This window comes from Lycorma delicatula, chromosome 4, assembly GCF_047948215.1.
Source record: "Lycorma delicatula isolate Av1 chromosome 4, ASM4794821v1, whole genome shotgun sequence".
NCBI lineage: Eukaryota > Metazoa > Arthropoda > Insecta > Hemiptera > Fulgoridae > Lycorma > Lycorma delicatula.
This window is the reverse complement of record NC_134458.1, coordinates 90,971,967-90,998,683: the sequence shown is the minus strand read 5'-3', so window position 1 is coordinate 90,998,683 and position 26,717 is coordinate 90,971,967. Positions and strand designations below refer to the sequence as shown.

Here is a 26,717-nt window from a genome sequence, read left to right as displayed (position 1 = left end):
AATGTACTATTATTAATCAAGTTCAGTACTTGTTAAATACATCAAGTGACTTGTTTTCTAGATTATCTAGTGATGAAGGATATTACAAGATACATATGTTTGAAAAAATAATCAATTAAGAGCCAATAAAATTCTAGTATAGTTTCTTTGAACTACTTTTAACCACTGTACCTGTTTTTTTCTTGAGTTTTGATTTTTGTTATTGTCAGACTGAAGTTATTCATATCTGTTGCAAAATAATTTTTAAAATTAATTTTTTTAATCCATATTTACTGTTGAATAAAAACCGCCTTGGTGCCATACCTTGGTTAGGTGTATTTATTCTGTGTAATAATATTGCTGGTTCATATTTTGTGGTAAATAAAAAACATTGTTCAGTTATGTTTAAAGAGTATATTTTCATTAAAATATATGTATATTTATAGTTAGATATATATATTTTCATCAATAAATAAGTAAATATTAGAGTATATTTTTATTAATGATCATTATATATTAACATATTTACATACAGTTATTTAACAGATTTAATTTAATGTGTATATTACATTGTTGAAGAATATGTGTAATTTACATGTTAACTGTATGAAATGTAAAATTTGACTGAACAATATTTGAATAGTAACACACAAAAATGATGGTCAGAGACTGCCAGAAACTAGTTTGGAACTGGCTTAAATAGTGTAGATGGAGCTGAGTGAACTGCCAGAAGCTGCGTGAATCATCAGGAGTTGTGAATGGTACGGAATTGCGTCTGAATATTTACTTTAAAATTTTATCAGGTATAAGATATATTAGAAAGTTAATTTAAAATTATTTGTGAATTGTTTAGTTGGAAGGATATATATATATATATATATATATATATATATATATATTCAGATCTATGTATAGTCATATTAATTTACACACTTAACGAACCATGAAATTTAGCTAGAATTATGTAAATAAAGATTGTTAATTACTAAAAACTAATTAGAATACTGATATTCTTTAGTTGTAAGAAATTACACATACCCTCGTCCTTTTATGATCTTTTTAGGAGTTAAAAAACCAATCTTTAGGGAATAATGTAAAATATAATATCTGTCTTATATCATTAATGCGAAAGACTCAAAAATACACACATTTCTACTTTACCTAATACCTAATATTAAAAGTTATGCATAGACTTTTAAAGTTGTATGCATAGATATTAAAGTTGAATAGACTTTAATAATAATCAATGATCACAATAATATACTTACGGAATCTTGGTTTAGTAATAACAGACTGAGAAGCATCACTAGGTTCGCCCTGACCACCTTTGTTCACTGCAATAACTCTAAATTCATATTCTTCATTTTCTGTTAGGTTAGGAACTGTTGCTTTTGTAGTATTACCAGGTACTTCAACTGCCTTTTCCCATGGTCTATAACAAAAAATGAAATGTAAATATATACCACACTAAACGAATTATTTTATAAAAAATTGCTTACCATTTTCATAGGTTGTTAGTTTTTTTTTTTAATTACAATATAGAACTTTTCTAAAAACCATTTTACAGCAAAAACAAATTTTGGAAATGTTTTATTAAACATGAACTGATGGTGGATTCTGTTAAAAAAAGGCTAATGTACAATTAAATAACTAAACAAATAGAATAATTTACAAAAACAAACTTTTTAAAATTTATGCAGATAGAAAAAATCAAAGGTATGATAACTGGCAGTAAAAGAATGACACTATGAAAAAGGTAATAAGGAACCTAAAAACGTTTATAGCACTAAAACAATGGAATTAAGCAGTGAAAAATATCTGTTACATAAATTATGTCATCCCAAAGGTTAGTTGAAACTCACCATTACCATAATGAACTGTTATAAAAACCTACACATCCTTGGCAAGGTGTATCATTAGATGTGGTATAAAGGTTTTGGTCAGTCTACATCATTAACAATAACAATGATAATAATTTATAACAATTATTTGCTATTTATAACAATAAATAATGATTGGTATATTTGTCAGGCGAAAGTGTGTCACTATTAACATACCTATTTTGTTTATTAGATTTTGACAATAATCAGTCAGGAACAAGGTCCTAAAAAGAAAGAAAGATACAAAAACAGAAAAATAAATCAGAAAGTAAGATATAGAGACAGGATTTCTCATCACCAGATTAGGAACTGACAAAGGTAAAAGGAAAAGTTCTGAATGCAGCGCTGTAGTGAAACACTGACTTGCTTTTAAATGGATAAAAGGTGGAACATTTTTGAAATCTTATTTTAGTCTATTATGTATAAAAATAAAATTTATGCAGAGTGAGGTAATTTTATTTTAATGGTAAATGAATTTACTATTCTATTATATAATTATACCAAGTTAATCTATACCACTGAGATTGTACTTACCCAAATTTATTTCTCTTCTCAATTATGTATCCTGTGATTGGTGAACCACCATCTTTCTTTGGTGGAGTCCATTCCAAATCAACGTGATCTTTGTCCCAATCTGTAACAAATAAATAATGACATCATAGAGAACACAAGTGAGTTTAAAACAAATTTCTCATATGTATGTACAAGTACATATTTATATATGTATCTTTAATTCTAAAATCTCTCTGTTTAAGGAATAAATACCTTAATTTTTTCAACAATAGGAAAATTCTGGTTTTTATTATTTTGCTTTAACCAGATTATACATTTTATATCTAGGTTTAATTTTAATGAATACAAACACCTAATTTCGTGACAGATGATCAAAACTGAACATGTCACCTCCTGAATTATGAGTACTAGCACTATTACTTTTTAAGTCAATAGATGCACTTACAAAGTAGATTACTGAACTTAGAGGATGGTTTAAAATTATTTATTTATTTACTTTTTTTATAATTATAACTTTAACTGAAAATCTATAGCAACCAGTAACAGAACTTTTCTTAGTTTACCCTACTCTAAATTTAGCTTGTTCAGGAAATTAAAAAAAAAAAAATTCTGTGAAAACAGATCTTAGCAGACTGTGGCAAGTGAAAAATAATAAAATTAAATCCAGTTTTTATCTGAATTTCAACAAATGAAAATTTTAGTTTATAACTTATGTATTTTAATGTTATACCAACTTCAATACACAGTTCAGTAATTGTAACAGGCATAGACTTGAAAATGTTAAAAAGAAAATCAAATATCTTCTCTTTCATACACTTTTCATTTTTGATGTATTAACTGAGTTGAAAAATTCAGATTTCTAAAATAAAAACAAAGACCTAACAAAAAAACAGCTGAACAATCTTCATGTTTTACTTACCAACAAGTTGTGGTGTACCAGGTTTATCTGGTTTGGCATAAGGATCTTTGGCTGTAATTGGATTTTGTCCAGTGAGAGGCATGGATTCTCCGAGCTTGTTAACTGCTCGTACTCTGAAGTTGTAGTCATGGCCTTCAATCAAGTGATCAACTCTACAAAAAAAAAAATAGTATATGAATATTATCACATTGATATTAGTAAGTATGAATTAGTTCATAAAAAAATTTTATTACTTGTTTTTTTTTTTTTTGAAGAGCTTTATTGTGGAATCAGAATGCTTATATTTGGCAGGAAGTACAAATATAAGGTGACTAAAACAAACTCTCATCGCATGAAAGGTGGAAAGTTGAGTTATGATGTTCACCGGTTAGTGGGATCAACAGTTACTATTGTTCTTCCCAACATACTTATTTGTTTAAAGTGCTAAACTGCCTAACTTAATGAATTAATGTTTTTAGAAAAGATAGCATTACTTCTACCACTTAAATGACTGATTTGAAAAAGACTTCAGAATAATGGAGAGATAACTCGAATTAGCACAATAAAGTGATTAACCTACATATATATTTTTTTCTTATTTTCAACCTCCGAGACCACCATTAGGTATTGCTTCAGAGGATGAGGTGAATGATTTGTAGTGCATGTGAAAATGCCATGCCTGACTGGGATTTGAACCTGGGGCTTCCAGATGAAAGGCCAAGATGCTACCACTTGTGCCACAGAAGCTGGCAAGATTAATCTACATTAACATACTTGATTACTCTTATTTAATTTCTCCTGTTTAGCCTCCGGGTACCACCATTTAGGTGTTACTTCAGAGGATGATATATATGAGTGTAAGTGAAGTGTAGTCTTGTACAATCTCAGTTTGACCATTCCTGAGATGTGTGGTTAATTGAAACCCAACCACCAAAGAACACCGGTATCCACGATCTAGAATTCAAATCCGTATAAAATAGCTGACTTTAATAGGATTTGAACGCTGAAACTATCGACTCCCAAATCAGCTGATTTGGGAAGACGCGTTCACCACTAGACCAACCCGGTGAGTTAGATTAACCTACATTATGCAACATTAACTTCACTCAACTCAAGTTTCTAACAGTATTTTTAATTAATTGTTCAATAACATTATGTTAAGATAAGTGAAAAGGTAGTTGTATAAAAAGATTACACCTAGTACAGAGATTCCCATTAAGAATGTACCACCCGTAAAAAAGGTAAACTTCACTATGTATATTACACGTTCAGAATTAATTCATATAAATATGCTTGTATAGAAATAGAAAGGCTATAAAGAGTAAACTGAAACAATTTTATAAAGCTCTCAGAAACAATTTAAATAATTCTAGTTAAATTTCTATATTACTGTTTTATCAAAATATAATATATTTTACCTCATTTGAGTTCCAGAACATTCTCCTACCGGTACCCAGCGCATGGCATCAGTATCCATCTTTTCAACAGTGTAATGTGTAATATCAGATCCACCATCATCTTTAGGAGGTCGCCATTGTAATTGACAAGAAGATTTGGTTACATGTGTCGGTGTTAAAGGTCCTTCTGGTGGTTGTGGAATGTCTGGAAAAAATTTCATCACTTCATTTACAAAATGTCATTAGAGAAAAAAAATTAAATGAAAATGGAGAATAATACACTCATCAACAGTATTATTCTCCATTCAACAAACAACATAAAATTGATGTCTTATTATCTTATATCCGATATCAAAACAATGAAGTCTTATACAATTATATGTAAAATTACCTTCTGCCTTTACTGCTTTAGTATGATCTAATAAACAATATTAAGGGGTGCTCCTAATCACCATAACTGAATTAGAACCTAAATTAGGCAACCTGATAGGTGACAAAAAATACTCATGAAAATGGATCAGCATTTCTAAAAAATAAAAAATATTCCATGCCAAGCTTATGAAAGAAGAGTAAGATCTGAAGTTCCTGTTGCTCGCTTCAATGAGATGAAAATACCGCTGGATATCAGCAGGGCAAGACTATCAAAATATGGGGATATTTAGTATTGCAAATGATAAGTTCACTTAGCTCACCACAATGGCTGGCTGTACAGTGAAAATCATTACTCTTAAAGAAAGTGACTGTTACTTGGGCCTCTTTTACCTTAGTTTTATTCAAGAAAGCCAAGTAAATCTGTAATCCCAGCACAAGTAAGGGTTATTAATTTTGTAATAGCAATATTAATTATGATATAAATACTTGCAATAATTACAATAATATTTTTAATCACTATAACACTAAATATTAATTAAAATGAAAAGAGAATAACATAGAATCATACCTAAAACTGTAACATTAACAGAAGCTGTGTCTGTTCCATTAATATTTTTAGCAGTAAGTGTATAAGTACCACTATCACTTCTCTTTGCATCGATCACATGTATCTTTGTTCTATAATCTTCATTAGTGATCTTAACTCTATCAGTATTTAACAATAGATTATCTTTATGGTTCCATTCCTTAATTGGAGGTGGTTCACCCGTAACTGGAATATCCATCTCAAAGTTCTGTCCAGCTCGAATTTTGATATCTATCATTGCATTTCTGTCAATATGTGGAGCCACTGTAAATAAATAAAAAAAATCTTTAAAGATTAAAAAAATAAAAGTTAATACTAAATATTTAAAAAACAAATAGAAAATGAAAAAAAAATAAGTTTTTTGATTTTCACAAGATTTATTTAACAAATTACAGCTGTTTCAAAAACTGATAGCTATTTGTTATTATGGAATTTCACCAAGTAAAGGCATCATCCATAGATTATTTTCTAAATATTATTTTATTGAATTATGAGAAACATTATTACTTAACAGTGAGGTAATAATAACAGGTATGTAACAGAAAAACGATTGTTTAAAGTTATATTAATGCAGTGAAACTAGTTCAGTTTCCACAAGAATAAACAACTTGATATATTCAGAAAGATGGCATGGTAAAAACAATAATAAAACTACACCATTCCAAATGAAGAAGCAAAATAAAGTATGCATCATCAGTCTCAGACCCTTATTAACGGATGTACACTGGTGAAATAATCAGAATAATGTTCTTTAATAATCGTTAAAAGTAAACGATTTTATAAAAACTATCCTTCAGGTTTTTTCATTAATATATCGAAAAATTTATTTCTCAATTAGGATTAAAAATAAATAAACAAAAATTAAGGCTAAAGTAAAACATTTTCTTTGATATTACCAGAAGGAATTAAAAAAAATTCTTTTACACATCAGACGTGTTTTTATTACTGTGTAATAAAAAATTTTATTTAAAAAAAATTACTTCATTTTATACTTTTTAAAACTTTTATTTTTTAAAATTTTGTTATTACTGTATAAAAAATAATTTACTGGATACAAGCAAGTATTAATAAGACACAATATATATTTAATTCCAAAATTTTTTGTTTCTTAACCAAATTTTCTGTAATATGACTTGTGTAGATTAAAGAAAAATCTATTTTTTCTTATGTTTTGGTCTATGATGGTCAGTGATGATATTTTAATTCTTAAAATTTAAACTTTTTGAAATAAGTTTTTTAAAAACATTTTATAATTCAGTTTGATTTGATTTGGCATTAATAAATTTTAATTTTTGAAAAATTTACAGATAAACAAATACTGTGTATTTCTCATTTTAATAACATTTTTAAACCATAAATTACTTTACCTGACATTATTTCTTATTCTGAAAAAATTCAGCATTATCATCATATGTTTAATAACATTATTTTTACAATTTTAATAAAATGAGTGTTTTGGTTATATGGGATTCCTGAAAGGATTTATCATATCTGTGGATCTGCTTGTTACTAAGCATAAGTTAAGTTGCATAAGTTACTTAACATATTAATTAAAGCTTTTTATTTTTTTTCTGGTATATTTAGTAGTTAAATAATAAGTGTAGTAATGTAAACAATTAAAAAACAGGGGTCTTGTACTGTGTAGTATGAATCTTGAATTACCTTTTTATGGCAAAGATCTTCTGATTTAAACTAATTATTCATGACAATCTGAATTAAAAAAATAAAAAATAAAAATGTATGAATTCTAAAGGAATATTTTTTCTAGAATTCGGGGAAAATTTTTATTAATTTCTAAACATACAGTAAAATTTATAAATTTTGTTGGATAGAAATTTTTTTTTGTTTTATCATCTTTGTTAAAATTATAACTTAAGCCAGTTCATTTTAAAATATATTTTTTCTCTATAAAATCAATTTTGAATATGATTGTTAAGTACTGTGTTATGTAATTTAGACTGATTTCTAAGAATGTTAGTTATTATTATAATTTCTGATCCTTTCAATCACAGATTATTCCAACAAAAATTCAACTATAAAAAAATAATTTTTTTTTTTTCATTTAAAGCATATATTTTTGTAATAGGTTTTAAACGATTTTTATTTCTAATTATTAAAATTAAAATTTTTAAAAATTATGTTTACCTATGTATATTATATAAAAATACTGAAATTATCCAATAAAATTTAGAAATAGTTTTTCAAATGATATTTTTTAGATTTATTGCAATTTGTGTATGTTAATATTTAGTAGGCTTCATATTTTAATATTTTTAATTTGTTTTTCAGAAAACCATATTTGAAATTTAATATAAATTACTGAATGCATTTTATGTGGCTGTGACTGTTTCGTGAATAGTTTAAAGAAAAAAAAAATATTTTTTTTTTTATTTCTATAAATAATTTAAAGTTTTTTAATTCTTTTTATTTATAAATTATAAATTTATTAAATAATTAATAAACAATTAAATTTAAAAAAAAAATTAACTGAAATATAATCAAATAAAGACATTTTAGAATGAAGAAAAAATTTAATATCTCCCGACATATGTTAATTGGATAATAAGCTGCTTACAGAAACAGAAACTCAGAACATGTAGTTAGAGACATGTTTAGGAACCAGAGCCCTATAATATTGTGGTCAAAAAATTAAATTCACTGTTTTAGTTGACATGTTAAACTAAATTCTGGAAGAAACTCTTTTAATAGTGATCATAGCTTCCCCTGGTCTGTGTTAAAAGAATCTCACATTATACTATTGGAAGACATTTTTTAAACATAAAACTTAAGAAAATAAAGAGTATACTACATTTAAAAATATTATAAGTAAAAATAATTTTCGTACGTTTCTTAGGTCTGGCAATATGGGGTTTAGTAGCATCACTAGCTTCTCCAGGACCAGCTTTATTTACTGCTCTAACTCTAAATTCGTATTGGTTTCCTGGTATAAGATCAGGAACTTTCCCCAGAGTAACATCACCTTCAACTTCTGCGCACTTTTCCCATGACGGACTAAAACAGAACAAAATTCCTCAATTATAGCAGTTTTACATACCAAATAAATTACTATCGAATAAAGATACGGCAGTTGTTTTATAATGTAATATTACAGTTGAGATGATTATACACTAAGGTTACTTATTTAACTGAATTTAACTCCTGTTATGCACAGTAGTACTTAAATATTAAGGCTTCTTCAGAACCTCAGAGCAAGATCAAAAAATACAAACCATGCCTAGCAACAAAAATACATACTACTAACATAAAAATATATTAATTAACATTCATTAAAAATGTCCAACATTTTCAGGAAAGATTATTGTATTGATTTCAAAACTACAAACAAAATAAAAAGAAAAACACGCAAAAATATCCTTTGCAATAATAATATAACACTTGTAGATAACTTAACATGAGAAACAACTCGCTTATGAAAAGTACACGGCCATTCCCAAGAATTACAAGTATTTCATGATATGCTAACTAGGCAAACTGATGAGTGAAATAGTTCTCCTTCGCCTTCTTAACTTAGCCAAATACAGCATATCAGCATGCAAAGCCAAAGCCATTTATCCTATGAGCAACACCTTTACTATGTTCACTACAAGGACTGACTGTTTAGCCAGTCATCTAACATTATTACTCAGAGAAAAAGCAACTCTAACTATTATCACTTGCAATTCAGATGCTTTTCATAGACTTAAAAAAATTGGGACGGATAGTGTAAAGTGACAAATTAATATACCCTTTTTATGGGAAAAATGGATTATATAAGTGCTCCTCCCAGTAGGGGAATTATGTCTCAAATTATATCACATATTTTTAAACTAAAGTGCAATCACACATTGAAGAATTATGAGTAAAATTAAGTTAAATATATTTTATGGTCTTTTATTGTCCTAGGCAAATCAAAACAGAAATAAAATGGCTAGATATAAGATTAGATAGAGCTTAAATTTTTTTATACACTATTATAAAAAATGAGTTTATTTATAGAAAGTGCTGTACAGAACTAAAAATATTCAAAATAAGATTCATTAATTATTAGAAACGGTAGATGATCTGATCTACAGTTACTTTTCTGTATATTAATAAGAAATTTTTACAAGCATAAATGTACAGTAAATAATTATTTCATCTTGTCAACATGGCAAAAAAAATGAGTGGATATTTTTAAAAGTCAAACGATTGTCACTTAAGAGACTTCTAAACTAGGCATGTAGATAAATATATAACTTTAACAACAGTTAAATAACATATTTTACAAACCATTGCCAACTTTAGATATAACAGACTTTTATATTTATATAATAATAAATAAATAATACGTAAAATACATCTTTGATGAAAATGAAATATGATCTGTTAGAATAAAATTAATAAATCTTTTATTATGATTGGTAGATAGTAACATATTATATTATCACCTCATTTTAATTAAAAATGCATGATTTCTTAAATGTATATTTAAAAAATTATGTAAAAACTAATATACCTGAATTTCTCTTTCTTTTCAATGATATAACCAGTGATAGGTGATCCACCATCTTTATCGGGTCTTCCCCATTGTAATTCCACAAAATCTTTATCATAGTCACTAATAACTGGTGTACCAGGCTTTCCAGGTTCATCTGAAGGTAAAGAAAAAGTAATTAAGTAACAAAAAATGAAATTGATGCAATATGACAATAAAATATGGGTCTACCAGAAGATAGGTAATCTAATTTTTGAATAATTTTACTACGTACAAAAAAAAAAAAAATATATATATATACATACATGTACTACAAATAGATTTGATTTACATGATACAAGGACAACATTACTGATAAAGAATATTTTTACGCACACTGAACAAACTTAAGAATCAAAAGGAAACATTCAGATATTGTATATGTTTTGGGTAACATACTTCATAGGATGGAAATTCAAATATAAACCTGTTCTTAACAGGAGTAAAATAAAAATACTTAAAAGAAAAGCTATAAAAACATTAAAAGATTATAATAGACAGTAATATTTGAATATATTTAGGACAATTAAACATTTTTTAATTTCCATCAGTTAAGATATATGATGCAAAAAGAATGATGAGTGTTAACAACAAACAAGAAAGAATGGGAAATTTAAGATAATTAATAAAGCTAAATGTGTTTTTAAGGTTGGGAAGTAATTAGAGTGGTGATTAATTCAGCAGTCAGAAATCTATCAGGTGGCATAAAAGATGGTAAAAATTGTTAATTACTCTAATGGATAATAAATTTAAAGTAAAATTAATAATTAAAAATTAAACTTTTAATTAAATATGAAAAAAATTGAGTGAATTAACTTACCGAATGGATTTTTAGCTTCAATAGCAGCTCCAGTAGTAAGCGGTTCAGATTTTCCTTGTTTATTCACTGCACGAACACGGAATTTATATTTGTGATTTGGTTGTAAACCTTCCACTTGCAATGATGTTTGTGGCCCATCTGTTTCACCAGCTGGCACCCATCGTCCTACAATAAGACATATTACTTATAACCATATATTACGCTATTATATATATTTTTAATGTAATGTAAATACAAAGTTATTTCTACAGAATTATTTTGAAATGAAAGAATGATAGATATGAAATAATAAATATAACATAACTGCTTTTGCCGTCATCTTTGAATGCTTAGAATTAACAAATTTTGACCCTTGTGATGAAGTAGTAGCAACTAGAAAACTTCACCTTTTATAAATTTTCCCCACAACCCAAGCTCAACTATTATGCTTCATGTACTCAAAGAAAGATGTACATCACAGACTTAATATGTGTATCACCTCCATCCTAGCTGGTCATAAAATAACTGTTGAAGACAATATCTCATTAACTCATTTACTAGTATAGTTTTTTCTATTTATTTAATCCACCAACCTAAATAACTGTTTATATAAATTTGAACAATAATTGATTGTAATAAATAGAAAAATGTTTTAAAAAACACACACATATATATATATATATATATATATATATATATAATAAATAAATCTAAATATAAAAATATATATTGATCAAAAATATGCGGAATTTTAGTTTTTCTCAAAAGATTTTTATTCATTCATCAGTATTGATTTTGAACCCTTCAAATTACTCCTTTTCAGATATAATATATTTGTACTTGTGCTTTTTCCAATCTTCGAAGCACCTCTGGAACGCAGTTTACAGTATGGTGTTTAGCTTCTTAAGTGATTCTGTCTTTATCTCTTCCATGTTAGCATAATGTAATCTTTCATGGTTTTTTTTTAGCTTGGGGAATGGAAAGAAGTCACAGGTGGCCATGTTTTTGGTGAATACGGAGGCTGAGACATCATAATGATGATATTTTTGCCAAAAATTCATGAACAAGCAGTGAAGTGTGAGCAGGTGCATTATCGTGGTGCAATTGCCATGAATTGTTTCGCCACAAATCTGAGTGTTTCCTTATGATTGCTTCACGCAAATGGCGTAGAACTTCCAAGTAGTAATCCTTATTGATTTTGTGATAGTGATTCACTGATTGTCCATAATCATTTTCTTCACTTTTCCATATTGTCATTTGATGTTCATGTGCTAGTACGTTCAGGGTGCTCATCATCTACATTGTCTTCACAGCCCTCTTTGAAACATTTGCACTTGTAAATGCTTGTTTTATTCATAGAATTGCCAAAAGCAACATTCAATATTTCCAATATGGTGCTGCACTTTATTCCATCATTAAAGCAAAATTTAATGCAAATCCTTTGTTCTATTTTTTCCGCAAGTTAAAAATTGCCGACCATAGCAAAACGTGTGTAACCTTTTTGACAGCCAACAATAAATTAAGCATCCAATATGGCTACCAGTGTAAACATACGTTAGGGACAAGTGTACCAACACAACAAAAAAAAATTGTGATGGACTTATAAAACCTGGAAAATTTAAAAATTCACTTATTTTTTATCAAACATTGTGTGTGTATGTGTATGTATATATATATATATATATATTAAATTATTTATGTTAAGCTTTTTATAGTCCATTTTTTTTCCTCTGTATATAAATACAATATAACGTTCTTTCAGCCTCTGCAAAGTACAGAATTAGAGAAACACTCTTACCTTTAATTTTTTTTATTTCATCTAAATGTTTTTGGGCCTAAGCCCATCTCCAGTGATATCTTTTATAGATTCTTAAACTGTTTACAATTTACACAATAACCCTATTAGCTTTGTACATTTTGTACAAATTGTCTGTTTAAAATAAAAATAAATTAAAAAAATTTTTTAAATCTTTAAAAACATTTAAAATAAATATTTGTTCAGTCAATAATAAAAAATAACTTTTTCATTATTGATCGATTATTTTTCATTTTTGACTGAACAAATATTTGTTCTAAATATATTTTAAATGTTTTTAAAGATTTAAAAATTTTTTTTTCATTTTAAACTAACAGTTTTTACAAAATGTAAAAAGCTAATAGGGTTATTGTATAAATTGTAAGCAGTTTAAGAATTTATAAAATATATCACTGAGGATGGGCTTAGGACCAAAAGAGTTTTGATGAAGTAAAAAAAATTAAAGATAAGAGTGTTTCTCTAATCTGTGCTTTGCGGAGGCTGAAAGAATACTATATTGTATGTATATATATATATATATATATATATATACATAAATAATATTTTAAATACTATCTCTCGACAGTTTATGTAGGTCATTTTATTTTCAATCTATCATTACTGGGTATTCATTGCTTGAATCCAATTTGAAAGGATAATAATTCCTAGTTAGCCATTTATAACTAATACAGAGAATATACTTTCAAATAAGGATAACAGATAGGAAAGTCATACACTTTATCTGCTGGGCTGATGAAGCAAGTAATTACCTAAAAAATACAGATCTTTATAAAATAATTTAAAGATAAAACATTTGCAGAAAAGTGACAGTAAGTTTGTAAAAAAAGCAAGGCATGGAAAAATTAATTAATATTTTCATGAAGGTGTTTAATATTTATTTTAATCTTACCAATACATGTCATGTAAGTTTGTCTGTGACATAACTAAGAATATCCTAACTTAAATTATACACTGTTATATCCAGAATTCTACTATCAAATCTGTGTTTGAAATACATACTGCTTATATCAGCAGAAAGTACAGATCATTTAAACATATAATTAAATTTATACCTCTAAAATTTTTCTACTAAATTTTTAATTAAAAATAACTTTGAATAGTAAAATTTGTAAAAAAATTATAAAATGAGATGTAAAGCTAAAACGAACCTGTAACTTCATCCATTTTCTCTACTACATATTTCTCAATAGGTTGACCTCCATCATCTTCAGGTGGTTTCCATGCAAGTTTACAACCTTCTGCAGTTACGTCTGAGACTTTGAGAGGTCCTTGTGGTGGTGATGGTTTATCTGTAATAAAAAACAAGTTTTTTAGAGCTCACTAAATGATAAATTCAATGAATAATACTAAAATAAATTTGGTTTAATCTACTGTAAAATGCAATATTATTCCTTGTATTCTATATCTATATAAATTTCTGTGTATTCAGCAAATGTCTCTCCAGTCTATGAATTTAAATAGTCAATCTTATTTCCTTAACTCTTATTTTCATTGAATAATCAATCAATTTTACTGTGACATTGTTCCTTAATTAAAACACGTTGATGACATTCAAACAGAATAAGAAGGAGGTATATTAATTTTATATAAACATCTTCATACTATACAAATGAATCATCAATAATTACCTGAAAACACTTCTTTCTGACATAAAAAGAACTGGCTGCTACTTCATAGTTCTAGATCACTCCAGCAACTTCAAAGCCATGAAGCTGTGGTTTATGAAGTATCTCTAGCTAATTCATAGCTGCTGCTTGATTTATAGGTATGCTTTATCAGTGCTAGTTGGACTTTATGTAACAGTTAATGATACTAACAGTGGGCAAAATCAAAATAATCTTCAGTTTGGTAACTTATTTAGTCACAATATTTTTTTCTTAAATTACAACATTTAATTATCATCTCTAAGGATGAATTATGATGAAAAATATCATAATACAATTAGTTGTATAAAATTTAATTCTAAATAAATAAGAAAATGGAAGAATAATACTTACCAATAACAGTAACCATGACGTCAGCGATATCTGTACCATTAATATTCTCAGCAGTAACCACATACTTTCCAGAATCAGCACGAGTGGCCATACGAACACTAAGTTTTGTATTATAATCAGCATGTACAACTTTAATACGTTCAGCGGATTTAAGTTCTTTTCTACCAAGCTGCCATTTTGTTGTAGGTACTGGTTCTCCAGTAACTTTTACATCAAATACAAAGTTTTGGCCAGCTTTGATTCGTACTTCAATCAAATTGGTTCTGTCAATCTTTGGTGCAAGGTTCCTTGGTTTTGTGATAATTGTTGGTGTTGGATCACTAGCTTCACCTGGACCAGCAGCATTTACAGCTCTGACTTGGAATACATAAGGTTCACCTTCCATTAAATTGGGAATGGTCACTTTAGTCTGATCAGCAGGCACTACTGCTGCTTTTTCCCAGTTACCAAATTTGTCTTTAACTTCAACTACATAGCTCGTAATTGGTGAGCCTCCATCTGTCTTTGGTGGACTCCATTTGAGATCCACATGATCTTTATCCCAATCTGTTGCTTGAAGATTTCCTGGCTTGCCAGGTTCATCTACAAACAAAACAGAACAAAAAAATTTATTAAATAAATAAATAGATATGGATAGGAAAAGTTATACGGGTGTGTAGAACATAAAGAAATCTAATAAGTATGCACTGAAATCATAACCAAATGGTGGCCTCAGAGTTATTTCTTTAGGTAGCTCTGAAGCAACCTAAATTTTTTGTTCAACATATGATAAAAATAACTCAATCAGACAAACTATACCTGATGTAGATGATAATAGAAAAATAATAACTATTACGATGATAGAATAAAAGAAATAATGGAAAGATTTGAATTAATTCAACTGAAAAAAATAACACATTTAAAACCTTATGAAATTTTCAAAAGATCAGAGTTAACATTTCATATAGACATTTTTTTTATGTGTTGAGTGTAATGAAATATAGTAATAATTTCAAGTTAATTAAATTCGTAGACACCACCTTCTGTAGGATTAGACAGCGAAGGAATTAATAAATCTAACCTTTGTACAGCTACTTTAACAGCCTGTTAGTTGGTCTTTCAGCCGATATTAAAAATTGATTCTGCTTGCTTTGATTGTAATTTCCTTTAATCTTAATTTTATCAATTTCCTTCTACATACTTTACCTCCATCTTTCAGCACCACATTCCAAACAATATTTTGGTAGTTTCTTCCTAAGATCTTTGAATCGTAAGATCTTATAACAATTCTTTTTCTCATTAAATACATAATTTTTTACTGTGAGTATTTTTACTTCCTTACTGCAGAGTAAATCCTCACATGTTATGCTTCAAACAAAAGTAAAATTACTTATTTCTATTTATTTTTTACCTCTTCTAATTTTTACTCTTCAATTTTCCTTTGGACTTGGATCAGATTTTAAGTTAAACAATCATTTATTTTCATAACCTGCTGGGTTGGTCTAGTGATTAAACTTGTCATCATAAATCAACTGATTTTGAAGTCGAGAGTTCTCAGGTTGGGATCTTAATAAAGGTAGTTGCTTTTATTCATATTTGAATACTAGATCAAGGGTATCGGTGTTCTTTGGTGGTTGACAATAAAATAACAACAGCTGATTAACAATGCACAATACTGTATTAGTATTTAAATCATTCTGTAATATACATTAAGTATATCAAGTACTGTGAACAGTGCTGTCATTAGCGAAGGTTTTCTGTGAATTTTAGTTTGAATGTGATCAGTTTGCCATTGAAGTAATATCATACTTATTTATAACAGAATAATATGCTGATCTGGTATAAATTTTGTGTGTGTGAAACAGTAATGCTACAGCTGCTGCAGTAGAATATGAAATATGTTTTCCGAATCGCACTATTCCTGATCCGAAAACAATTAGCACAACTTTTCGCAATCTTCGGGAAACAGGTTCACTACCAGCTATGAATGATCTGTCCAGTACGATGCTCTTATTAATGAAATTATTATCGATGCAGTTCAGCCCAGTCTAGGCGTCAGTACATGAGGTCAATCGAAGCAGATCGAAGAAGCTTTGCATTCTATGGTTTGGAGAACACTTCAACAAAACAAGTTTTATCCTTATCATAAACAGCCAGTTCAACTCTAACCCAGAGACGGTTCACTTCACTTGGAGTTTTGCTACTGGTAGAATACAAATCTACAACTCTACAAGTATTTTTGTTTACCAACAAGACAAATTTCACTCGAGATGGTGTCAAAAACTTATGCAATGAGCATACATGGGCAGAAGTAAATCCTCTTGAAATGGTGGAAGGCAATAAGTACTTTTCTGACAAATGAGTAACGTACTGTTTCTAAATAAAATTCTAATTTTTCATTATTTTATTCAACTTATCAACTTAACTTCAACTTTATTCAACTTACCTTCAGAATTAAATTCTCTACAAGTTTTGTTTAAAATTTTTATGTTTTTATCACCCATTTAACATTGTATGTCAAACATAAAAAACAGGGGTTTTTTACCACAATTTATTGGTTTTCACCCCATATTTCTAAAAAAAAACTACTACAGATATGGCTTTGGGACCATTTTTCAGGTCATAAACCATAAGAAATCACTAATTCTCCCTTAATTAACGTCCTAAAAATTTCAGTGCGACCTAATTTCACCGGGGTATCTGAAATCCGAGTGAAAAGTTTCACTAATTGTAAGTCACCATTGAAGCATTTTAGGACATATATTTATATGAAATTTTTCCATTATTTTCTCAAGTAGAATAGGTTATGAAAGTCCCAAGAAAACTTTGTGATACACTGATACACTCTGTGTATAATACAAACAATTCCTTTCCTTTTTTTTTTCTTTTTGTATATATTCATTTTCAAATATTCTGTTTTTCAATCAAATTTAAAAATCTGTAAACAGATCTAATTATCTTTTACTTATGTTATACTGTAATAATTACAACAGTAAAAAGGAAAAATAACTTATAAAATAGATTGCAAAGAAAATTAAAGATGTGAAAATTTAATAGAAACATACCAAATGGATTCTTAGCAACAATTGTTTCTGTTGTTTCAAGTGGTTCCGATTCTCCCTCAGCATTAACAGCAGCTACTCTGAATTTGTATTCATTTCCTGGTGTCAAACCAGTTACTTCCAAATCTGTTAAAAAAACAATGATACCACCATTTAAATTATTTTAAAAATTTCATCACATTTTGTCATGCTGTTCAATGATTATTATGTCATGACAAAAAATATAAGTATTAAAAATTAGTTATATAATCATATATTCTGTATATATTTTTAAAATTTATAAATTTCTTCTACTGTGTGCAAAGTACCATCAATTATCTAGTTTTTGAATAAAAAGAGATAAATAATTATTAAATATAATAATGAGCTAAAATATTACAATTCTTTTAAAAAAATTAAACTAAAATATAATGCAATCAACATAACTTACTCGGTTCAGTGGATCGTCCACATGGAACCCACATACATTTGTTTGGTTCATATTTGTCTACTAAGTAATATTCAATTGGAGTGCCACCATCATCCTTAGGCCTCTTCCATTTCAGTTTACAACCTTCTTTGTGAACATCAGACACCTGAAATAATTTATATTAACATAAAATTAAAATTAATTTACTAATACAGTTTATTACAAGTTAAATAAAATATAAAATTATTGGTAATACTAAATATTTTTTACATAACTACTGGTATAATTATGGGTTTTAAAATGGCAGATGAAGTACACTGAAAATTATAAATGTTAATAGACAAATTTTAGTTGTAATTTAAATAATGACATGCAACAGAGAAGAATTTTAATTTTCTAAAGAAAAGGTTTATACACTGACAGGTGGGAATTTCAGAAACCATTAATATTATAAAAATGGGTTCTAAGGAAAAAAAAATAAAAGATAGAATTACAAGATAAATTGAGCTGCTTGGTGATAAATTAGAATGTTCTAAAGACCAAAATGGGATGTAGAAATCAGGATTTATACAGTAAAAAGTTGAGAAAGAATAAGATATATATATATATATATATATATATATGTGTGTGTGTATGCATGTTGTTAGGAGTATTTATATTAATACATAAAAAGCATGTGAAATACTAACCTGTAATGGACCTTGAGGTGGTGAAGGTTTATCCATAACTGTAACTTCAATTGTCACAGTATCTTTGCCAGAACTATTAGTAGCTGTAACCACATATTCTCCAGAATCACCACGTGATACTGGACGAATAACAAGCTTTGTGTTATGTTCTGTGTTATCAATTTGGACATTCTTGCCAGATCTGGAAAGGAAATAAAGAATAAGCTAAATTAAGTACTTAAAAGGTATATTAGCATTATAAGGGATGATGTATTCAGGAATTAATTACAAGTAATCTGAAAAATGAGATAAATATAATACTTTATGTCTACTTTCTAAAAATGTATTTATTACTAGCAAAGCTCGGGTAAAGTGAAAAAGTAAAAATAAAATTTTGATGAATTTCTTTTATATTTAAAAACTATAATAACCATACCATATAATAATCACTCAATGCCTAATATTATTCATTCAGCATTAATAACATAAAACTTCACAACTTCTACGTTAAATAGTAGTTGAATGTAGGTTTTTCTCTTAAAAAGATAAAAGCTAGTTTTATAGTTACAGTAACTCATATTTTAAAATTTTTTAAAGTGGAAATATTATACGTTTTATTTTTTCCCCTTCTTGAACAAATTAAAAATTTTATTAATTCATAACAGTTTTAATGAATTTTATTATTCAAAGTAACATATTTTTTTAAATATTATTGTTACTTCTATATAAATTTTGACTTAACATTATTTAATACATATTAAAATAATTAATATCATAATTAAATAAGCAATATTTTTATTAATTACTGGTAATCTAAAAATTCATAAATCCGTACTTTTAAAAACAGATAATTGTTTTCACAACTACAATTTATCTCATACTCTATTCTTCACAAATGCTCAAAATGATTACAAACTGTAAACCGTAAATATAATAGTAAGGGTGAGTATTAGTATTAGTTAAAATTAATTTTTAATGGAAATATAACTTTCTCTTAAAAAAATTAGCCTATTATATATATTATTTCTAAATACTTCAGTATTTTTATTTGCAGTAATTTTATTTAATTGTTCAAAAAAGAAAACACAAAATTTTTCAATTCCCAGCTTACCTCAATGGAATGCCACTGGCTCTCCATTCAATTGTTGGAGCAGGCTCACCAATAACATTGGCATCAAATTTAAGTGTACTACCAGCAGACAATTTGACATCCCGAAGGTTCTTTCTGTCAATCCTTGGTGCCACTGTAATAAATTTAAAAGTAATATAAATGATAATAAAAGTAGAGTTAAGAAATTAATAATAAAATGTAAACTGGTGTCACCTAAATTATTTTTTGAAAACAACTTAAATTTTGTTAAGTAGATTTTATACAATTACATTCCTACTTGTCCTGTATGCTCTATTTTCTGTATTGCTTTTACCGATTCAATTTTTCATAATTTTGTTGTTAGGCTGAAAACAGCTGAAAAATCTTTATTACAAACGAATAAAACTTAAATTGTACTGTATGTTATCTATTTATGCCAAAATATTTTCAACTACACTTGGAATGTAACTGCTGAAGCTCATTCAATTATTAACTGAGATTTTGATGCAAGTAAAAATCTTTTGGTAAAGTTTAAATTTTATTTGATTTTTTATAAAAATTATTCATTTATTAGAAAAGATTGAGTTATTTAAATTTAACTGTAGTAAAAATAACTAATTATTTAAATGTAAATATCTTTGTACTTCTCTCTTTGTATGCTACCAGTAAATCTTAGATATAACCAACAACCCTATACGCAATTTTAATTTGGTCTAGATAATTATTTTTTCAAAAATAAGGTCTTCAAATTAAAAAGAACATGATATAGATACACTGAGAACTATCAGAAAGTGGAAAGTTTATATTTTTTATTGTTCTATTGAAATATATCAATTAGTAGAACTCCTTTATCAACAGAAAAGCATAAAGCAGACCATGTAGATAGTGTGCAGTGATCTGACAGTGAATGTGTCAGATTCACTTAGTAATGTCATGCAACACATTGCATGACATTACTATTTTTAGAGCCAAAAAAATAATTAACTAAATATGCTTACAAAATCTTGGTTTTGCTGTGAAGTTTTTACAGGCTTCTCCAGGTTCACTCTGTCCAGCCTTGTTAACAGCAATGACACGAAACTGGTAATCATTTCCTTCAACAAGGCCACTTACAACAGCTTGAGGTGTTGGAGAAGTGGTCTCTAAAGCTTTTTCCCAGATACCACTAAAAATACAAAAACAAAATTAATACTTTATTCTAATAAGTATATACAAAAAAATTTTAAAGTGAATGTGGTTTCAGCGGCAATTTGAGCAATATGTTTTTTATACAGTTACTTTTCTGCATAATCAGTCAACAAAGAATTTGAGACTGTTCTCCAGAATATTATCAAGTTGAATGAACAATTTTATTCTGAATTTACATTTGAAGACAGTAATTTGGCTGACTGGGCTATAGTCCTACCATCCTCTCATCAAACCTGGGTGGTTTCAATAAATAAAATGTAAGTTTGTAATGAAATTAATGTTTAAAGGTTAGAAATAAATATTATTTTCTTATCGCATATGAAAGGTGGTTTTTTTGAAACCACAGAATAAAGATATACTTCTAGGATTGACATCAAGTAGTTGGTAAAAAAAAATGCCACCTTGCAAGATAATAAATGCAGCATAAACCTGTTAATCCATACTTTGATAATCCAAACTTCTGTTAATCACAGCTATAGTCTTGTCATATGAAATTTAAAAAAATATTTTTAGGAAAAAAGCAATGAACAGACTAATAAAAATAAATTCCTTATGAGTATTATAGGCCTACTTTAATTAATAAAAACCAGTGTTTAGGCATGATATAACATGTTATCAGAAGAAAGTGATAATGCACTTTCTCAAAATGACTCATTTATATTTTCATAAATGTTCTATTGATTTGAGGCTTGATTAACCTAGAGTAAGAATAAAAATATATTGAGTTTTACTATAAATTTAATTAATATAATTAATAAAGAAACGCTGAGTTAAAACTTTGAATAATCTAACTGAATCAGCCAGGTACATTTTGGGAAACTTAAGATTAATTTGGACTGTCAGTGACTCAAACTAAGATTGGTTATATCAAGTGTGGATTTTCAAGTTTCCACTACATATAGAAAACATAAAATGTAAGCTAGTGCAAATTAACTAAGGAATGACTTGGTCAATAACTGAGTTTTTATTCCAGCTTTTCTACTGAATAAACAAGTTTATTTACTACCTTAAAATATGAAATACGCACCTGTACTTATCCTTCTTTTCAATGATATAGCCTGTAATAGGTGTACCACCATCTGATTCAGGTTCCTTCCAGACAAGATCAGCATGATTTTGACTCCAGTCAACAATATCAGGCACTCCAGGTGGACTTGGTGGTGCTAAAAAAATAAATAAAACCATTTAGCACACATAAATAAAAACAATAAAATTTGTAAGAATGATATAAAAAAATAGTGTTCAACTCATCTCTAACTTTCATACTTTGTTCAATAATAATGTAGTATATGTGTTTTATATATATATTAAACAGTACATCATACAGTCAATTTATCAACCAGGTAGATGGTTGATTAAAAGGAGTCTCCTTATTACCTGATGGTTCTACCTGGAAAATTTCAGGGAATATCAACTTCAAAACTAAAAAGGAGATAAGGAATAAAACAGCAGTATCAAAAATCCTATTTAATAAATCAGTTTTCACATATATCACTGAATTCAAAAAAGAAACACTCAAAAAACTTTCCTTTGGGTGTAAACCTATGCTACAGCCATTTATTAGCTATGACCAATGCAATTCATAATATATTAATTGGAAAAAAATTGTTTGTTACTTTCATGAACATCATAATGAAATGTTATAATACTTTAAAATTATTCTTTAAAAATTTCACTTTTAAATTAATGAAACTTTTTCTTCCAATGGACCTTTCATAGTTGACTAGTAACTTTTTCATTGGTGTGACCGATAACTCCAAAAAATATATACTTTAGAAAAAAAATTTCTAATTATTTAAAATGACTTATTTATAATTTTTAATAATATTAAAATTCATAATTGATCTTTTATCAACAGACATTTAACATATTGCTTTTTTAGTTCTTAATCATCATCCTAATACACTATTGTTTAGTGATGCACGATTCTGAAAAATAGATACTTGCCATTTATTATTAAGTCTAGGCAAATATACTTTTCCGGCAATGCTGTTTATACTTAGCTGATAGTTTAAGCAGTCACGATTGGACCTACTTCAGGTGAGTAACTGCCAATACACAATCATTTTTTTTTTTTAATTTTGACAAAAGATGATTATAATTTCTTATAGTATCTATTTATATGAGATTCATTAAAAAAATGAAATGAACAGAATTCTTTAACCATTTCCTATTATATTAATTAAATTGTAAAATGATGTTATCATACATTTTAGTTTTAAAATTAAATCAAATTTTACAATACTTAATTTAAATCAATACTTACAATAAGGATCTTTGGCGATGATTGAGCCAAATGTTTCAAGAGGCTCAGATTCTCCTTCCTTGTTAACTGCTTTAACTCTAAATTTATATTCATGTCCAGGAATAAGACTAGCAACAGCCATTTCTGGTTCCTTTGATTTTCCAACAGGAAGCCAAACACCATTATCAGGATCAAATTTCTCAACGATGTAACCTTCAATAGGTTCACCACCATCATCTTTAGGTTTCTTCCATTTCAAAGTACATCCATCTTTATGGATGTCAGATACTTCTAATGGTCCTTCTGGTATACCAGGCTTTGCTACAAAACAAATTTTACACAATGTAAATAAGAGTGTTCATTACCTAGAAATTAAAAGCCAAGTTTAGTGCATTACACAACAAATAATAATACACAGTTTATAACTATATTTTCAATTAAATCGGGGAAAAATTTACATAAACAAATGCATGCATGCTGTGGGCACGCGCGCGCGCGCGCGCACACACACACACGACTTTCTATTAAGCATACAAATAAAAACAGAGATTGTTTTTAATTCTTCTGTCAACAAAAGTGTGCACAAATGTATAAAGGATGTAAAAGAGAATGGTAAAAAATGGAAAACAAATTAGTAAATATGCCTTTAATAAAACCGACTTAACATTCTTAAGCTGCAGGAGAAAACTATAATTACTTGTCAAAGTTAAGAAAGCTCACCTCTGTGCAGGGTGAGGATGGATTGTGACTGCCTTCTTGTTAGTTCTAATGTCGTGACACATAACACTATCTGTTCCACTGTACTAGCACCAACACTACCTTATACATCCTAAATAGAACTACTGTGATCATGAGTTAATACTTTCTAAACTTTGACAATACAATAATCTCCAGCTCAGAACATTAAGATCAGTGATTTATATTAGTTTAATATATTATACAAAATAAAAGCAACAAATCAAATGTTAATTATATACACTTTTTTAGTGTATTCATTTGCTGTTGGATTTACATTATCATTTTACCGCTTCACTTTGTTTTAATCTACGGAATAAGAATAAAAATAATAAATACTTACAAACAACAGTAATTTCAACTTGAGCTGTGTCTGTTCCATATTTATTGCTTGCAGTAATAGTGTAAACACCAGAATCTTTACGTTCTGGATTCTGATGATAGAATTTTGTATGGTTTGGAGATGTGTCGATTTCCCTTGAACCAGCACTACCGATCGGTTTGTTTGCAAATGTCCATGTGATTTCTGGAGGAGGTTCACCGAGTACTTTGACATCAAATAATACCGGCTCACCTTCCTTAATTACTACATTCCTCAGATTCTTCTTATCGATCTTAGGAGCCACTAAAATAATAAAAGAAAAAAAATGATTTTAACTGTAGTATAAAACTAAAAGATAGCTTATTTGTGAGATAGTCAATTTCAACTTAAAATGCTACACATTTATCTTATAATTGATATAATTTTCAAAACTCAATAAGGTTACAGAGTAGTAACAGAAAAATCAAATTTATCATATATAATCTAATTTTGAAGAAGTCAGAAATTAAATTATGTCAATGTATTGAAAACTTAGTAAATATCAAAAGTTAATCATACAAATTACTTACAAGCGGCACAAAAATTGAGAATGAACAGTCAAAAAAGCCACTGACTCATTATTTAACTTGTCAGCCTGCACATGTTGTGGAGTAATATAATTCGATATATATTAATTTTTTATAAACATATATAGGTAATAAATAATATGATAGATAATTAACAGGTAATAAATACATAGTTATATTTATATTATTTTAAATGTCATGTTAACATGAATCATTTAATTGACAACATTAAACATTGTTATCAAACGGTTAACAAACAACTAAACAAACCATTAAAAAAAAGTTGGACAATTAAATTACATGTAACAGATAAAGATTACAAATATTATATATATAAACTTACATTTCCTAGGCTTTGTAACAACAGATTTGCTAGCCTGACTAGGTTCACCAGGTCCTGCTTCGTTGACAGCTCTTACTCTAAATTCATACTCTACACCTTCATCAAGGTCATCAACCTTTGCTTTGCAATCAGGTGAATGTGTTTCAGCTGCTTTAGTCCACCGTGGGCTTCCCTTTTCACGTTTTTCAATTACATAACCAGTAATAGGAGCTCCACCGTCATTAGTAGGTGGCAACCATTTGAGTTCAACATGATTTTTATCCCAGTCAACAATATCAGGTGTACCGGGTGCTCCAGGCTCATCTGAAATTAAAATAAAAGTAGAAAAAATGTATTACTACATTTTGTACAAAAATATTTCTAAGTTAAAAAAAAAAATACATGAAGTTGCAATAACCAGCTCCCAAATGAGTATGTGGGATATATTGAAAAATATCAACAACATAGATTTGAAAACATAAAACAATTATTTTAAATTTCGAATAACTTTTCCATATCCTTCAACACAAAAAAGCTCAGAACATAAGAAATTTAGCGAAATTTTTCAGTTAAAAAATTCACTATTTCCTTTTTCAAAGAGAATGTACTATTCATTAACAATATTCAAACAGTAACAGTGGTTGTTTTAAAGTAGTAAAATGACAACTGCTAGTAGTTTTTAATGATTGTTGATTGTTTATTTTACACAAATTATATAAATGTATAAATTTACAAAAATTATACATCAATATATAGTGTAGGTATTTGCCTGGGATGTCATCAGCATTGAACGATTATTACTACCAAGTATAAGATATAGAACCAAAATAAATGTATTTGTCTTTCTTTTGCATCTTGCATTCATTTTTTCATGTGATTTGCAAATTAAAATGTTTTTAATCGTAGATTAATTCTAATATTTATTAACAATGGATTAAGTAACTAATATAGCACAACTACCTAATTTTTAATCTTACCAAATGGATTCTTTGCGATAATTGTAGTTTCAGCTTCAAGAGGTTCAGATTCTCCCTCGTTGTTAACAGCCATAACTCTAAATTTATATTCTTGACCGGGTACTAAGTTTTCTACATCCAATTTTGGTTCTTTAGATCTACCTGCTGGTACCCAGCGACCTGAAACATTAAATTAAATTAAATAAATATCAAATCATTCAAAAACCTATCGACTATTTCACCATGAATAAATCCAGAGATTTCTTAACAGAGGCATATTTCATTAAAAATGTTTTTTAATAATAGATGAACAGATGTATTTAGTAAATAGCTAATATAAGCAAATTTATTTTAGAAAAACATTTTAATATGAAATATAACTCAAGCTAAATTAAAAGAAATTCTAAATAAAATAAACTAAAAAA

General features: G+C 27.8%; 1 protein-coding gene across 50 annotated transcripts in view; it reads right to left on the bottom strand.

The window, feature by feature from the left end:
- bt (projectin protein bent) overlaps positions 1-26,717 on the bottom strand; it is a 432,362-nt gene that overhangs the window by 75,056 nt on the left and 330,589 nt on the right. For all 50 annotated transcript variants that reach the window (XM_075363582.1, XM_075363597.1, XM_075363590.1 and 47 more), the window contains 20 exons: positions 26,314-26,472; positions 25,358-25,660; positions 24,470-24,751; positions 23,413-23,712; positions 22,174-22,309; positions 20,957-21,123; positions 19,980-20,112; positions 18,890-19,070; positions 18,222-18,366; positions 17,795-17,917; positions 14,751-15,332; positions 13,902-14,042; positions 10,959-11,123; positions 10,121-10,256; positions 8,471-8,637; positions 5,608-5,889; positions 4,689-4,872; positions 3,292-3,443; positions 2,394-2,493; positions 1,248-1,411 (listed from right to left, as the gene is read on the bottom strand). In XM_075363582.1, coding sequence (XP_075219697.1) covers positions 1,248-1,411; positions 2,394-2,493; positions 3,292-3,443; positions 4,689-4,872; positions 5,608-5,889; positions 8,471-8,637; positions 10,121-10,256; positions 10,959-11,123; positions 13,902-14,042; positions 14,751-15,332; positions 17,795-17,917; positions 18,222-18,366; positions 18,890-19,070; positions 19,980-20,112; positions 20,957-21,123; positions 22,174-22,309; positions 23,413-23,712; positions 24,470-24,751; positions 25,358-25,660; positions 26,314-26,472 — 4,002 coding nt within the window. The remainder of the gene's footprint in view (positions 1-1,247; positions 1,412-2,393; positions 2,494-3,291; positions 3,444-4,688; positions 4,873-5,607; positions 5,890-8,470; positions 8,638-10,120; positions 10,257-10,958; positions 11,124-13,901; positions 14,043-14,750; positions 15,333-17,794; positions 17,918-18,221; positions 18,367-18,889; positions 19,071-19,979; positions 20,113-20,956; positions 21,124-22,173; positions 22,310-23,412; positions 23,713-24,469; positions 24,752-25,357; positions 25,661-26,313; positions 26,473-26,717) is intronic.